The 17404-nt window shown below is 38.6% G+C and overlaps 1 protein-coding gene across 1 annotated transcript in view; it reads left to right on the top strand.

The window, feature by feature from the left end:
- The first annotated feature begins 3624 nt into the window (after positions 1 to 3624).
- The window catches only part of LOC134214901 (uncharacterized), a 40937-nt gene continuing 27157 nt past the window's right edge, over positions 3625 to 17404 (top strand). Inside the window, exons 1-2 of the mRNA XM_062694179.1 lie at positions 3625 to 3894; positions 3954 to 4031. Coding sequence (XP_062550163.1) covers positions 3742 to 3894; positions 3954 to 4031 — 231 coding nt within the window. The 5' untranslated portion in view covers positions 3625 to 3741. The remainder of the gene's footprint in view (positions 3895 to 3953; positions 4032 to 17404) is intronic.

Genomic DNA, 17404 nt, shown 5'->3' with positions numbered 1-17404 from the left:
AGACCGGCACCGGGAATCGAACCCAGCCACCCTCAGCATGGCCTTGCTTTGTAGCCGCGTGTCTTACCGCACGGCTAAGGAGGGCCCCAAGGTTAGAAAAACTTTAGGTTATTTCAGCTGCTTTGACGGGCGTTTGACGTTGAACGTTGAAAACGGTTTTGCGTGGCGTCGTGCTCGATTTTGGTTCGTCAGGGAGCATCTTCTGGATGGCCAGAGCTTCGGGGTACATGGTACAGAGAAACAGAGTCGGACAAGAAAAAAAACTGAGAAAGAGAAGGATATATGCATTAAACTTTGATGTCAGCCAAGCAAAGGAAGGCATAGATGGCCTGCATATATATCACATCGCGATATCCCAAAACACCTCTTATATCCCGGAAGGGCCACAAGGGTATCCAATAGTTGCTCTCTGGAGGCGTCGTTTTCCGAGCAATACCAAACTACGTGATCGATGTCATCGTAACCGGCTCCGCACCTACATAGGTTGCTATCGACCAAATGGAAGGGATAGATATTTGTCGAAGATGATCTGGTATTCCTTGAATAGCGTGTTTCATGGACAGATCGTATTCAATTGAGGAACTGTCGTTGACGAAGTGAACTCGAGGTGGGTGATCTGACGATATGTAGTTGAGATAGACTCACAGGTATCTTGAACGATGAGCCAGTTCAAGCATATTATCGAAGTTTTCTAATACAAGTGTGTTACTTGTTCCACATTTGATCAGTATTCTAAGTGAGAGCTCCCAGTAACGGTGCTTTAAAGGAGTGACTCCAGCAAGCACCTCCAGGCTCATGTTATGCGTTGAATGCATACAGCCAAGGGCAATACGCAAACAACGATATTGAATGCGTTCCAATTTGATTAGGTGGCAATCAGCTGCTGAGAGGAAGCAGAAAGAGCCATACCCTAAAACAGAGATAATAGTCGTTGATTCCGATGTTTTGACATGTACGAGAAGTTTAACGAAAAACTTTTTTTTTCTCTATTGACTCAGACACTATAGATTTAACTCGATACAGGCAGTGTCTATCCCGTAAACTCCGGTGTTGATGTGAAACAAAATGTATAAATGTAAATTTTCGGATTCAGTACTTCTCCGGGGTAAGTCAACGGTTTGAATGTATCCCTGAAAGAAACAAAGAATTATATATTGAATGTATACCAACGTTATTCAGATTTTTTCATATTTCGATTTGCCCGTGTTACCAAATTTCAGATTGAAATTGTTTTTGTTTGGTGGAAAAAATATCACTATGACAGCAGTGCTAAATCAAGTTCTAAAAGGCGTTTATAAATTACGTTCTTGAAATACTCTTGACAGTTCTGGGTACCGAGGATTGTTCATAGTGTACGAAACTGGAACCATAAAAAATCACCAGTTTCATATTGATTGTTGGCATTAGAGGCGAAAGTATAGAATTGATAGTTCCGTTAGGATACGGCAGGCATGAAGAATGTTTTTATAGAAGTCGATTTGAAAGCGAGCGGAGGGCAATATTTGTGATGGCACATATCACACGACCTTCCTTCTGCCAAGCTCCCGTATGAAGGGGGAGGGAAGAATATCAGTGTGGAAGCTATATATATACTTATTTTGTACTGTATATATACTTATTTTTAAATAATTTGACCGAAAATTGCAACTACTCGATCGGAATAAATAAGCGCGAAAATAAAATATCAACAGACAAAATACAAAAGCAATATAAGTTTGCGTTATTCTGCCATAGTATACATTTTAATTATAGATAGTATACATTTTTATACTAAGCGCTTATAATTTTATAATATAATAAATTAGATTAATTTTGAACCCTTCAAAGATTATTTATATTTCTGAGTGTACATCTAATTACCCCTCACCTACTGGGTGCACTGAAATCAATGTTGCAGTGATTTTATCTATGGAAAAGAATTTAAAATTACTATTTTCCTATGTTGTTGCAATAAACAAATAAGATATTGAAATAACAACACTGTTGTTTATTATTACCATGCGCATGTTTAAAATAAGTATGATCCATAGTGAAGAAAATCTCCTCGATAATCAACATCGAAGCTGCGCCATATTGTGTGATGAGTTCTCGGTTGAGGTGGTCGAAGAAGCAAACATTTAGCAAAACATTCCTTTTTATTAATTAAATAACTAGAAATTCAATACTCTCGAAATCCGGGATCTGTAGTAAGTATTGTTTTCATATTCACATTATCAGCGATAATATTTATTCTCATATAGGGCTCGATTACAGACTGAAATCAGGATCTGTCCCTGCTGAAATCGCCGTCTCAAAACTTTGCTGTTTATTTATGACAATATCATCGTCTCTGGTATGGACGTGTCTACAACGATGTCATCAAGTATTACTTGCCAAGTCTATCGACAATGGCTTGCGTGGTCCGAGGCGTGGTCTGATCACCAACATCCAATTATGCGATAGTTCTTGTGACGATGCAGGTTTTGCTGCTGGTACCGCTGCAGGTTTTGCCGCTGGAGTTGGCATTCGCGTATAAGGAAAAGAAAGGAATAGCCGTATGCCAACTACCGTTCAATCGAGGCATATAAATGTAGTATCAATATGTCCCAAAATAAAAATAGATGAATAAACGAATAAACTAATACGGCTGCTTGTTTAACCTTTTGTATTCGAAACCAAAAAACCCAACTTAATTCACCTAGTGGTGATACTGCCTTTCTCGCATTTAGCCAAGACACCAACCTTATATGGCGCTTATATAGTTCGATTCCATTTTCTTAATAACTTTTAAACGCAATAGTCGATCGTTATCAAATTCAATAGTGATCTACAAAGCTTTGTCCCCTGTCGAATGCAACTTGTTGCGAGAAAATCGGTTAAGAATTACTATATGAAAAAGTGGCTAATGTTTTTCGGTTTTGGTGTGCACACACACACACACATACACACGGACAGACAGACATTTGTTCAGTTCGACGAGCTGAGTCGATTGGTATATAACACCATGGGTCTCCGAGACTTCTATAAAAAGTTCGATTTTGTAGTGAAATGATAGCCTTTCGGTACAACTTTGTTGTACGAGAAAGGCAAAAAGATTATTCCAAATTAGTTGAATCCACTTTTAGCTATTTTTATATTAAACGCATCATAGTGTACATTTTGAAATTAAAATGTAGTTAAAATAAATATACAACATGGTAATTTTCACTGCTGTTATGGGTTCTCAGGCAATGGTAAAAATAAACGCCTTATTGAATTTGTTATAAATGTGAAATTAGTCTGCACAAATCTAGTGGCGTTGTGCATTTAATTTAACCCTTCAAAATGGTATTTTTGACCGCAATGCTGTTTTCAGTGTCAGATTGCAGGTTTGTCTCGCTCAAACCAACAGCGAATACTCTAGCGACTACTTTAACGAATACTTGGTGGAACGGCTACTCTAACCCAAGCTCTAACCGACCGTGTCCACCTAGCAAGTAAACGTTCAATAATTACTATTAATTTCATCGTACTGTTACAATAATTTTTATTGCAGTTCTTTTGGAAATTTTTATCAGGACATCTCTGTATTGCTGAATTTTAGCGTGCAAGCGATGACATTCATTGCTTTTTAAAAAGCCTATTCATATGTTAAACCCACCGTGTTGTTTGTTTTTATTTTGTGAGTTTTTGAAATGATTTCTTTTAATACTGTGATTAAATTTTATTAGCACAAAACCGTGGTAGTGGAGTTACTTGGTGAAATCCGAAACGGCCACAAGGATGGATCATATCCAGCTGACATACAGTTTTGACCATAGCTGTTATTATGACGAGGACAAGAAGATACGCTTCGAACCACCGGTGTACGAGCAGCGGTACCTGATTGTACTCCGTCTGCTGGAACTCGACTTTTGGCAGAGTTCGTTTAAAAAGGTAAGCTTACTCGATACTCGTTTGAAAATACGATAAATATAATATGTGCTTCGTTTTAGATAGTTGAGTTCGGCTGCGCAGAAATGAAGTTCTTCACTTTGCTTAAAACGTTGCCAGATGTGGAGCAAATTTTACAAGTAAGTGCGAACTTGGTCTTCTCTTCAATCTGAATACTGTTACCGACGGACTCGTGGTGTTAAAACCGAAATCCCTACCGAAGGTATTGAGTCGCGAAGAAACTTGCTTGCATGAAGAAATGCCGGATAACAGTCGTATTAAGGACCTTGTTGGATAGAGATTTAGACCAAAGTCAATGTCTAGAGACTCCGATCTACGACTAAACAATTATTGGAGGAGTAGTGGTCTGATGGAGTGAGTGAACGCTGACTTGTTCTGGTTATTGTTTCCTGTCCAAGAATGCCCAACTATGGAAAGACAGTATGTCGTTCCTGGAAAAATAAACTTGTCTTGAAGAACCGAATTATTCAATTGAGTTCTCTTAGGGAAGTATTATTTTTATGCTTCATTCCTTATTGCAATTACTCAATCAAACTTCAACATGAGATCACTAATGCTATTTATTTTCAACCCAAACGTCTCCTGCCTCAAACTCAATGCATTTATCTGAATTCTGAACTCTATACCTGCACAAATGGATCGCTTCCAATAGTTTTCTTTTTGGTTACACAAAGTGGTTTCTTTGCTATCAATTTCAACAAAAGCGCAGTTACGGAAAATGTACAACTGGATACCTAATCTTTAAATCCGCTCACTGCAGCTAAATCTGTTCCTTTAAGGACTGCTGCACCTTTATCACATCGGAAATATTCGAAAGAACGTATTCGGTCATTGACCTTTAAAATCAATGATCAATGTGTGTTCCCACAAACTGCTCATTTTGTATTCAATGGTAACGAATGGGAAGTCTAAAGATCACGTCCGACGAATGCTATTGCTAGCAGCCAACACACTCTAGCCCTTTCATGAAATTGGTGAGCTGAAACATTATCGTATCCTACCTTCCATTATGTGAGCCTTAGCTTACTTCTAATCAAAAACGTATATTTCCCTAGCGCTGAGCCGAATCTTTGTAAAACCTTCCTTATTCCTATCAGATCGCGCCCTAAAGGTTCATCATCAATCCATAAGGCACGTAGAATTACATCGAATTGTCACCCTCTGTTCACGGTTCTAGTTGTTACCATATAATTGGAATTTTATTTCCTCTTCATACAAATGCCTATCAATTAATAATAGCCTACAAGAAGCGCCCCTATCGAAGTACATGTCCAATTCGCCGAAAACGTCTTATTTTAATTACTTTCAATGTAATCCCACAAACGACTGTATCATGCATCCGTTCTGGATTTTTCATTACATATTTTAAAATAAAATTAAAAATACCTTGACTAGAAAGGATTCAGCCGAAAGCCAGTTCTACCACAGACAAACAGACGTAACACTAGAGAAATTTCCATCGACCATGACTTCAACGACCAATTTGAATTTGATCGATTGCGCATTTCACAACTAGAGGCGCTAGCGTCGTAATCCTTCGAGTTTGACATTTCACTCCAGCGCCTTCTGGTGACAATGTCATACGAAAAATTGTTTCGTGCAACATGCTCGCAAGATGGTGGTAGAGGAGTTAGGCGATGGATTTTTCTGAAAAATGTTCAAACTGTTACGTCTGTTTGTCTGTGGTTCTACGTTCTACCCTACAAAAAACTATAACTATTTTTTATTACTCGTGCAATTCTGAAAAGTTTGTAGTGTCGGGGAAAAGATTTATTTCGTGATTCTATATTGACCATTTGTACCGGGAATTCCGGGTCTCCGGGACCTGCTCGGTTCCGATGTCCAACTTCTGTCGATTTGGGTATTGTTGTTATGCAAAGATATTTTAGTTACTAGATAAAGATTGTCGCTGTCGTCGCTGTCCGGAACATCTTTTGCTGGCGAGGATAGGGGAGCTAAATGTCAAAGAAGGAAAATCCATACGATTTGACAACCTTACTTGTTCTTGAAATATTGATTTAAAGATGGTTTAGTTAGTTTAGTTGTCCCGAGGGGGGGCCATATCGCCTCATGTGGTAAATGAAGGCATCATAAAAACATCTTTTTGAAAAATTAGTTAATAGGATACTGAAACTTCATTAATCATTGTTTATTGATACATATGTCAAAAACAAGGCATCATAAAGGTGTTTCATAAACAAATCAGCAGAATTCGAAATAGTTTCACTATTTTGCAAAGGTTACCGTTTAGGGTCACCATATTGCTCAACTTTCTCCTATGCCCCACTTCAAAACTCCCCCTCTAAAAGAGAGAGCCATGATCATCTTACCCGTCCACCTTTTAGGGTCTGTCTCATTTGGAAAATTAAACTTAGAAGTGACAGTTCAAAAATTAGAAAATCACCCTGTCATAAGAATGGCTGGTGCTACCCAGCAATTCCAATATGACATCGATGCAAAATGATTCGATATCTGTCAAAAGTAATCTTACTCTGCGAGCAGGGTTATTTGATAATTATTAAAATGTCACTTTTAAGTTCAATTTCAGTTTAATTCTCCAAATGAGAGATCCTTAGAACTACAGTGAACGTTCGCTAATTGGGTTTTCTCTAGTTGAGGCGCCTTTTTTTGGGGGTTCGCTAATTGGGACGAAAACCAATTAGAAAGCAGCTAGATGTCAAAAATGCGTTGACGTTTTGTTTCCGTGTTTGGCGAAATCGATATTTTCTGGCGCGTAAAACGAGCCAATGACAAGCGCGGTGTCATCATCATTAGGGATCCTATATTAAGAGATGTGCGAATACTTTTCCAGACGATTTAGCAACGCTGTTACTTTCGTAAACAAACGCTGCCAGCACAAGTGCAATACAAATGAACAAAGCACCATGCATAAACTAGACTACTTCAACTTGCCAATGTAAAACAAATTGTTTATTCGATAAAGCTTTTCGTAAAATCTTTTCCATTACAATCGCAATACCTTTCAATCCGCAACAATAACAATGTTCATTTGGCTCAGATTCTGACAGCTCTCAATGCTCGATTGGCTCAAGATGGCCGCTTTCGCATATCCCTGAATGTAGGATCCCTAATCATCATCAAAAAACATAGCCCGCTGTCATCATTGAAACGCAGTATGAAAAAAATATATAGCACAGGACATCCTGGCAACGATCTGGCGATGGGCTCAACAATAGGATGTCAGTAGCCTGGCGTAAAATTTTCCTTTGTTCAATGCAAAAAGTAAACAGCATTGACGCTTGTCAAAACGCCCCAATCAGCGAACGATCACTGTACCGTGGACCACCGGTAATATGACCATTTTGACGTAGGACTACGTCTGTGTTTTCTATATTGGGGTACACATTACGATTGCGAAAATCGGGGACCGTCACGAAAATATGATAGACTTTAAACTTTAATATTTGAGCCGTTTTTCGATGGATTTTCATTTTTTTTAACCATTCGATCAAGGATGAGTCAACGCTTCTTTGTATTTATTTGAAAATACTGATTTTCAACTATTTGTTATCGATAATTGATAAAAAGTTTAGAAATAGGTAAACTAACCAATCACGTACATGCATCACTAGCACAGACATCAAAAATCAATCACTTGCGGGTTTGGATCTAATCCTCAGTTTGAACAAGATTTCACGCATAGCAGACGCATCAAAGCGATTGTAGCGGAGCGGACACAGCATCATGGAGGCGCTAATAACATTTTCAAAGAAAATCCATCGCATTGGTGGTGGTGCTCGAAGTGTTGCTGCAGATCATTCAACCTCAACGAACCAGAATTTCATATGAAGAAAAGGTTGACCATAAAAATAGCACTGTGGCGATCCCGCACCAAATTATCAAAATTTATTACAAATTGTGGTGTCAGTTAGTTGGAAAGGAACATTGGGAATAGAAAATTGGTTCTTCTCAGGACCAACATTTTATAAAAAGAAAGAGTTAATTGCGAAAATGGACTGTTTCGGTGGCATCGGGTTTGGCGTGGTAGTTTGGTTGCTGTTAGTGATCCCATCCATTAAAATTCACTACATCATCTCCCTCCGACGCGCTATCAAATTCGCTATTTACGATTGAGTTTTGAACTTTGAAGAAAGTTTATTTCGGATCAACTTTCTTTGTATACAATCCATGAACACTATCTACCTACAGCAACTACCCATTAGTGAACGTCGCTTGGACAGACATCATCTCCCTCCGACGCGCTATCAAATTCGCTATTTACGATTGATCTCATACCCAAATTCAGAATCTTTCGAGAAAGTTTCATTGGATTCTTAGAATTCATAATTCTCTGAACGGTCCGTTGTCTGTGGACACCTGATCGAACTGGCTCGCGCGCGGAAAAGCAGCTTTCTTATATCTAATGAAGTAATCCCATTAGCCTCGCCCCTTCATTAATCGTTATGAGTGCACATTATATTTACACTATATCAGCCTCACAAAGGGCGGGGCTTACGGGTTTAATTTATTGAATACAAGAAAGCTGCTGTTCGAGCGCGCGAGCCATTTTGATCGAGATTCCACAGAAGGCGGTTCGACATCGGATGCAGCGAAGCGGACACAGCAGCACGAAGTGGGTGGCAGTGTGGCAATGCTGCAAATTTACACAAGCGATTGGATGCAGTTAGTGATTGGAATGGGAATTGGGAAAAGAAAATCGGTTCTTCTCAGGACCAACATTTTACGAAAAGGAAGAGGTAATTGCGAAAATGGGTTGTTTCGGTGGCATTTGGTTTGGCGTGGTAACTTGGTTGCTGTTAGTGATCCCATTCATAAAAAATCACTACATCATCTCCCTCCGACGCGCTATCAAATTCGCTATTTACGATTGAGTTTTGAACTTTGAAGAAAGTTTATTTCGGATAGTCGGATCAACTTTCTTTTGTATAGAATCAATAAAGTCGCCACCTTTGTGAAACTTATCTACCTACAGCAACTACCCATAAGTGAACGTCGCTTGAATAGACAGATGCCAAGAGATAATGTTTGGTAATATGAAGAAACTTTGTCTTGAGTCGAATTTCTGTTGTCATTCCTCGCAACAATACGCATCTTAGATAAGCAACATCTCATAACCAATTTCAGAATCTTTCGAGAAAGTTTCATTGGATTCTTCGAATTCATAATTCTCCGAACGGTCCGTTGTCTGTGGAAACCCGATCAAAATGGCTCGCGCGGGAAAGCAGCTTTCTTATATCTAATGAAGTAATCCCATTAGCCCCGCCCCTTCATTAATCGTTATGAGTGCACATTATATTTACACTATATCAGCTCACAAAGGGGCGGGGCTTACGGGTTTAATTTATTAAATACAAGAAAGCTGCTGTTCGATATGCGCGCGAGCCATTTTGATCGAGATTCCACAGAAGGCGGTTCGACATCGGATGCAGCGAAGCGGACACAGCAGCACGAAGTGGGTGGCAGTGTGGCAATGCTGCAAATTTACACAAGCGATTGGATGCAGTTAGTGATTGGAATGGGAATTGGGAAAAGAAAATTGAACCGTCTAAGACATTCCACATTCCACTAAAAGAGCTTTATATATTTTCCCCAAAGAAAATTGGTTCTTCTCAGGGCCAACATTTCACGAAAAGAAAGAGTTAATTGCGAAAATGGACTGTTTCGGTGGCATCGGGTTTGGCGTGGTAGCTTAGTTGCTGTTAGTGATCCCATTCATTAAAATTCACTACATCATCTCCCTCCGACGCGCTATCAAATTCGCTATTTACGATTGATCTCATAATTAAATTCAGAATCTTGCGAGAAAATTTAAAAGGATTCTTAGAATTTGTCATTCTCCGAACGGTCCGTTGTCTGCGGAATCACGACCGAAATGGCTCGCGCGCGCCGAAAAGCAGCTTTCTTATATCTAATGAAGTAATTTCATTAGCCCCGCCCCTTCATTAATCGTTATGAGTGCACATTATATTTACACCATATCAGCTGACAAAGGGGCGGGGCTTACGGGTTTAATTTATTAAATACAAGAAAGCTGCTGTTCGGCGCGCGCGAGCCATTTTGATCGGAATTCCACAGAAGGCGGTTCGACATTCGATGCAGCGGAGCGGACACAGCAGCATGAAGGCGTGGGTGGCACAGTGGCTATGCGGAAAATTTATTCCAAATTTTGGAGTCTTAGCGAAAAATCATAAAGTGGCGGTCGTACAGTTTCATCGCATGGTGCGTTCAAGCGTTTTGGATGCAACTAGGTGTTGGAAAGTAGCATTGGGAAATGAAAATGGTTCTTCTCAGGACCAACAGTTTATGGAAAGAAAGAGTTAATTGCGAAAATGGACTGTTTCGGTGGCATCGGGTTTGGCGTGGTAGCTTCGTAGCTGTTAGTGATTAGTGATCCATTCAAATTTACCGCATCTTCTCCCTTCGAGGCGCTATCAAATTCGCTATTTACAATTGAGTTTTGCACTTTGAAGAAAGATTATTTCGGATAGTCGGATCAACCTTCTTTTGTATAAAATGTTGGCTTTTGTATAAAATCAATGAAGACGCCACCTCAGTGGAAACTATCTACAGGAACCACCCATTGGTGAACGTCGCTCGGACAGATAGATGCCAAGAGATAATGTTTTGTAATATGAAGAAACTTCGTCTTGAGTAAAATTTCTGTTGTTATTCCTCGCAACAAAACGCATCTTAGATAAACAACATCTGATACCCAATTCAGAATCTTGCGAGAAAATTTTATAGGATTCTTAGAACTTGTCATTCTCCAAACGGTATGTTGTCTGCGGAATCTCGATCAAAATGGCTCGCGCGCCGGACAGCATCAAATTCGCTATTTACTATTGAGTTTTGTACTTTGAAGAAAGATTATTTCGGATAGTCGGATCAACCTTCTTTTGTATAATGAGCGGTTGGACGAAATGTGATGCAGCGGAGCGGACACAGCAGCACGAAGGCGTGGGTAGCAGTGGCAATGCTGAAAATATATTCCAAATGGTGAAAGCTTGGTGAAAAATCATAAAGTGGCGGTTGGACAATTTCAACGCAGGGTGCAGACAAACGTTTGGATGCAGTTAGTTATTGGAAAGACGCTTTGGGAAAAGAAAATTGGTTCTTCTCAGGACCAGCATTTTATGGAAAGAAAGAATTAATTGCGAAAATGGATTGTTTCGGCGGCATCGGGTTAAACGTGGTAGCTTGGTTGCTGTTAGTGATTCTATCCGTTCAAATTAATTGCATCATCTCCCTCCGCCGCGCTATCAAATTTGCTAGTTACGATTAAATTTTGCACTTTGAAGAAAGTTCATATCGGATTGTCGGATCAACCTTCTTTTGTATAAAGACCTTTTTGAAGGACACCATCCTCAAAAATGGCTGAAATAAAGGAGAAATAAGCAGAATCAGAAGTGGCGTGAAACCAAACGCAAATATATTTATTTGCAACGTTTGGTTTTCGCCCGCGGTGTAAGCTTACGTGGCAAAGTAAGGATTGTGATGTCCCCGACTGAAAGCCAGTCGAGTGACTTCAGCGGCCGATGAGTCATGTTAATTCCACGGTTAGAGACTCAAAGTCCATCCAACTGGGAACAACTATTCAACTTCTTGACACAAATTATTATGGCAAATACCATCAATTTTGAATAGCTACGTAGTCCTACGTCACCTTTGCGTACAACCCGATTGGGCTGCACCTTTGAGTTTTTATTTGAATTCCGTTGGTTTCGCATCAAATTAAAAAGTGTTCAAACGTCATTCATTTTCCGGATTAAAAACTCAAAGGTGCAGCCCAATCGGGTTGTACGCAAAGGTGACGTTGAACTACGTAGCTGTATGTAATGTACAGGTTTTCGACTTATCTGTTCGATGAGACCAAAGCAAGCGTGTTTCAAGCCCAGGGTGAATCTGTTTTCGCTGTTTATCCTGCTCTCCTGAGGAGTGAGATTTTAGACTAACATTTAAAAAGGATGATAAAAATATTTTTTTCAAATAAACGAGGATGAATAACACTCTCAAGCGATCACATATCCAAATTATCAATTAATAAAAACTCGCTAGCGAGTAAGAATCGTTCGATAATTATATCTTGATTCGAAGCATTATTGGTGAATGCTACTTTTGAACTTTTTTCTCTACATAACACCAAAACACAATGTTAAACATTCGATTGAGCTTCATTGTTTACATTAAATTGGTATTAGATTAGTTTGGTATACATTAAAATAATAAATATGTGTTGCAAGATTTGAAAAATTATTGCCGATTACAACTCGCCTACTTTTCACACCTGCGCACTGGTAGCAAGTCACTTTTTAGTGAATTGGTCACTTTTTTCGGGTAAGTCACTAAAAAGTCTCTTTTTTCGAGCTCAAGTCACTAAAGTCACTTTTTCTCGTAAAAAGTCACTATTTTCAACTATTTTGATCAAAGTTAAAACTTAGGGTTCCAACTCCAGATTGGATCAAGTTTCGTAAGGTACATCATCCTATCATGGGAAAGCTATTTCAAATGATGTCACACTTTTGTGTGCTCGTCGATTCAATATAGTTGCTTTATATTGAACTGATGGATGTTTAATAAATGAACTCCTAAGGCGTGTTAGGCCGAAAGTCACTCTTTATTTCTTCTTGCCTTTAAATTCTCACTCAAACTTGGCCAGTCTTTTAACTTGTTTATAAGCTTTTCAATATTATGACGTGACGTGAATAACGGCGGATTCTATGTTACTATTTATGAATATTTGTATTATGAGGTGATAGTGATCGTGAATCCAAACATATGCAAAAGGCTAACTGCAGATTTGCTCATTTTCTAACAATCTATTTATATTTATAATTCTACATGAACTTCCCGGTGTTTCAAGAAATCCAAAAGCAAGCAAGGAACTGCTCAAATGATCAAACGATCAGCACTTGACAATTTCACAAAATGCATTTTGATGATTATTTGTACATTTAAAATTGCATAAACTTTGAAAGATTCAATAAAAAACTGAATTTTTAAAGATTTGGAAATTTTGAGTTTGAATTACCGTTTGATGTTCCGAAGAAACTTTTTCTTGAGGAATTTTGGAACCCTGAATAGGCGATTTAGGTTTGAAAATGACTTATTGATCTCGGGCAAGAATCTGAGCTGTGGTTGCAAATTTAACGTATTTAAGACTCTCATTTAGAAATTATAATTTACTGAACTAATTTTATTTTATCGAAGCTTCAAAAGTTTTCCTCTGCATCTTACGTCAAACTTAAAATCGCAAAAATATATTGATATTTGTTACTACGCTCGTTGCCTATCTGTCCATTAACGTTCATAATGTGTTTATTTTATGATTTCGAAATGCGAACTCTGGAAACAGTCTTATTTTATAAATGGCAATATTGTTTTTCAGCTTTTTCAACAGAGGGACGTATTGTAGATTTAAAAACTTTGCAAGTGGAAATAATTCGATGTTTAGCAATCATTAACATGATTTTCAATAATAAAAAAGGTATTTTTACATCAGAGGTTGTAGAAAAAAGTTCGTAGCTATATACATTGTTGCTCACAATGCTGGCTGCAAAATTGTTGTTTAAAATTGAAAACTATTCTGTGTTGGCTAAACTGCATCAAGCGGCTTTTTTACTGTTCCGGGGATTATGCTTGTAAAAAGAACACGAGAATATATTTAAATATAATTATATCTTTCTCTCTACCCTCAATTATTAAGCTGGAGTATGTTCGAAACGGTTTGTGAATATTTTGAACTGCTACTAGTTTGAACTGCTTGAACGCATATTTCTGCGAATTGGCAGAACCCCGACCAAGTGTTACTGGTAAAATCATTCCAAATCTTTTTCTTCAAGTTCTCACGCTTGAGCAGGCTTGTTTACAATTTTAAAGGAAAGCATCGCGCTTGAGTTTTTCATGCAAAATCGTTTCGTTTCACTAATTTTCCGAAATATCAATCAGGTGAATATATAAAACAAATCCTGAGGTAAGTCATTTGATTTTAATCATGCAAGATTTGGCCTTGATTCAAAACATATATGAGTTTTGAGATCTTGAGTTTCTTCTGAAAGTCACTATTTGGTCACTTTTTCAGCAAATGAAAGTCACTATTTGGTCTCTTTTTTCGTCAACATTGGTCACTTAAGTCACTAATTTGAGCAGCATTGATCGCTACCAGCCCTGGCGAAGTTATCAAATGATAATTCCAAAAATCTGGCTGATAGTGTACCGCTGCGCTGTCTTGGCCGCTACTTGACAGTTTGAGAGTTTATTGATAATAATTATCATTCCTTCACGTGAGGAGTCGGACTTTGCATTTATTCCAGCAGACACCAAGAGCCGAAGAAAGATTACCAGAACGCATTTACTGCAGCAGCGAAAAAGATTCCGCGCCCTCTACTGGCATCAATAGACGTAAGCGAGCAGCTGTCGTCAAACGACCCCATGCTTTACAGAGAAAACGCGCGTGTAGGTTAGCAGAAACGAGTTAAAAGTCCTGTAATTTGCATTAATTTGACGTCTTTGCCGGCTTGAGGTTTTCAGTTAGCCTTGAGAACAAAGGCGCAGAATCCGGAGATGGCGAGATCGATTCTCGATCCAATCTAGGATGTTTCGGGTGTGAAACATTCTCACACCCTGGGCATAGTGTATCCGTTGTATTTACCACACAAGATACATTTTTTATGCGGATGATATGGGCCACGTGAATTAAAACAAAGTTAAACCCCGCGTAAATTCCAAAGTATGTCTGAATGAACCGCAGAAATCCCGAAATTCGAGTGAAAAAAAATCGCATAAAAAGCGATTCGTGTAAAAAACAACCGCGTAAAAAGCGACTTCAGTGTACATCGGGAATGAAGCGTTGACTCTTCCTTGATCGAATGGTCCAAGGAAATTGAAAATCCATCGAGAAATGGCTGAGATATTAACGATCAAAGTCTATCATATTTTCGTGACGTTTTTCGATTTTTTGCAATTTTAAAGTGTACCCCAATATAGAAAAGACAGACGTAGTTCTACGTCAAAATTATTAACACCCATTTAATCACATAATGCTATCAGTTTTCAAATTTGTGTCAGTATGGTTTGGTTCATTTGTATGGATTTTATAGTTGGAGATAAATCTCATAGATTTGTCGGATTAGTGGGGGTATACTGTATTCCCCTTGGTCACAACTGAAACCGCTTGCAACGAGCCGTTTTAAGTTGTTTAGAACTTAAGATGCGTCTCGGCAGGTAGCGGTTTTTAAGCTGCGTGCACGTCATGTGTCCACGCAAGGTACCCGCAGCATCAAATCAAAGACTAATTAAGACGTCACTGTAGAGCTCTTTCGAGGGACCACATCTAGTACTGCTTTTGGTCCCTCGGTGCCCAAGTTTGACATTTTAGTGATTCCCCCATTTTTGATCCACCTTGCGATGAATTTGCATCAGTGGTAGTCGATGGCAACGACGAATAATTGATGGAATCAAAATAGTTTGTTTGTTTTGCTCGTAGAAAATTCAATATTAAATATTCTGTAGTATCAAATGAATTTACTATACAATTCCGTCGGAACAATATTACAACTATTAATAGGAAAGAGTTAATGTTTATTTCTCATGTAAAATAATGCTCGCTCTCTTGATTTTACCAAATCTAGAGTGCTTTGAAAATAGGTCGTATGTGCAAAAGAGAGTCTCTCTTTGGATCTATTCTCTTTCGATTATTACGAAACTATACAAAAGTTTACTTTGAATTTTTTGGCAGATATTCAAAGACAATAGCTTTATCTATCATGCTGAAGTGGAAATGTAGCAAAACATGCAAAACTAGCCGATATATTAGCGAAAGAGAGCTCGTTTGCACATACAACCTATTCTCAAAGCAATCTAGAAATATTTGCATGGTATATTAAAATAGCAGTACTTTGAAATAAAATAGCCCATCGTATTATATTTAAAAGAGGAATGGCATAGTCTGTCTTAGAAAAAACTCCAATTACAAGACATCTATGTATGTGCTGAGCTACAATAGATCTAATAATTGGTCGCAGTGGCACACCCGAACAAAGAAAAATGTGATGAGCTTCCATTATTTGTTCGGTTTATGACTGACTGACTGTAGAAGCTGACTGTGGGAAGGGAAATACATCGGAATGATCACAATACAACACCCGGCCGTAGTGACCTAGTGAGCAACATAGCTAGAGTCGTCTGCTAGTATTGTGTATCACATGGAGAGCCCAGCCTTGATAACAGTCTATTAAGACTACAACTGGTCAACTCTCGAAAAAAAAAATACAAGACTCAGTTTTACAGTTATCATTGATTGGGAAAAGTCTGATATCTATCCAGAGAAAAAAAGGTATTTCATGCCAAATCTTCATCAATAGTTATGAACGAAAATTTGTGGATTTTCGACGACTAGGCAGAATAGACTCTTTTTAGAATAAACTTGCAGCGAGCACTCAATCCAAAATGCTTTTATTTTCGTCGTCTGATAATAATTATATGATGACTGATTCGTTTCCTCCTTTGTACTCTGAAATAATAAATAAGTTATTCAGTTTTAAGTACCAAGAAAGCCATTTTTTAAAACCAATCCTATTTTCAACGGTGCATTATGTTTTGACTTTCCAAACATTCACCAAATCGCCTTGGCAACTATGATGAAGTAATAGTTGGTTAGTTTTATTTTTTACAGAGCAAGGTGATTTCAGATGGGGGTATGATAATTTCTTTGCTAGTACTGCATGAGCGCAAAAAAACTAGGCATTTGTATAGGACATGAACGTCTTTGATCAAATGAAGTAATGCACACGTAAACGTGTGCACAGGTGTGCACGACTACATTGGGGTACCTTACGTTGACGCGGCGTGCACGCAGCTTCGAAAAAAAACTACGTGGGCATAGAGCCTTATTCTCTGTCTAATGCAACGTACACACCAGTCAAGCAGTTTGACGAACATTGACTCCTCCCCCAAGAAACCCCTTCGGTTGCTGCTTTGTTTGAACGTGTGTGAAGTTGTTCGAACAACCATTTGACAGTTGGCGGCTCGGTTGGAAAAAATTAAAACGGTTTGATTTTGGTTTGAGTTGTCGGGGGTGGAGTCAAGGTTCGCCGAACATGTTTGAGCATTTGTAGTGAAGTTGCACAAACCCCCATATATTTTTTGATGATTGGTGCTCAAGTTGGCGCTTCGGTCGTTCGTGTGTGATATTGTTGGTCGAATAAATTGATTGTTTGTGCCGCTGTTGATAAAACTTGATGGATGTTTGAATAAACGAGAGGTGGAGTCAATGTTGGTCAAACTGCTTGACCATGTGTACGTTCCATAATGCAACTTAGGAGCAAGTGCGATGCGACAGTGCAATTTGACAGCCTGTTGATAATGATTGTTATTCTTTTACGTGAGTCGCGTCGCATCGCTCGTCGCGTTTACTCTGGCTTGCCCCTTATTGCGAGAGAATCGGTTAAAAACTACTGCAGTTCGTTTTGGATTAAAGTTATAAATAATTTTTCAGTAATTACATTGTTGCACG

Source organism: Armigeres subalbatus, chromosome 2, assembly GCF_024139115.2.
Source record: "Armigeres subalbatus isolate Guangzhou_Male chromosome 2, GZ_Asu_2, whole genome shotgun sequence".
In the NCBI taxonomy this organism is placed as follows: domain Eukaryota; kingdom Metazoa; phylum Arthropoda; class Insecta; order Diptera; family Culicidae; genus Armigeres; species Armigeres subalbatus.
The sequence above is the reverse complement of the archived record's forward strand: the minus strand, read 5'-3'. Positions and strand labels throughout refer to the sequence as shown.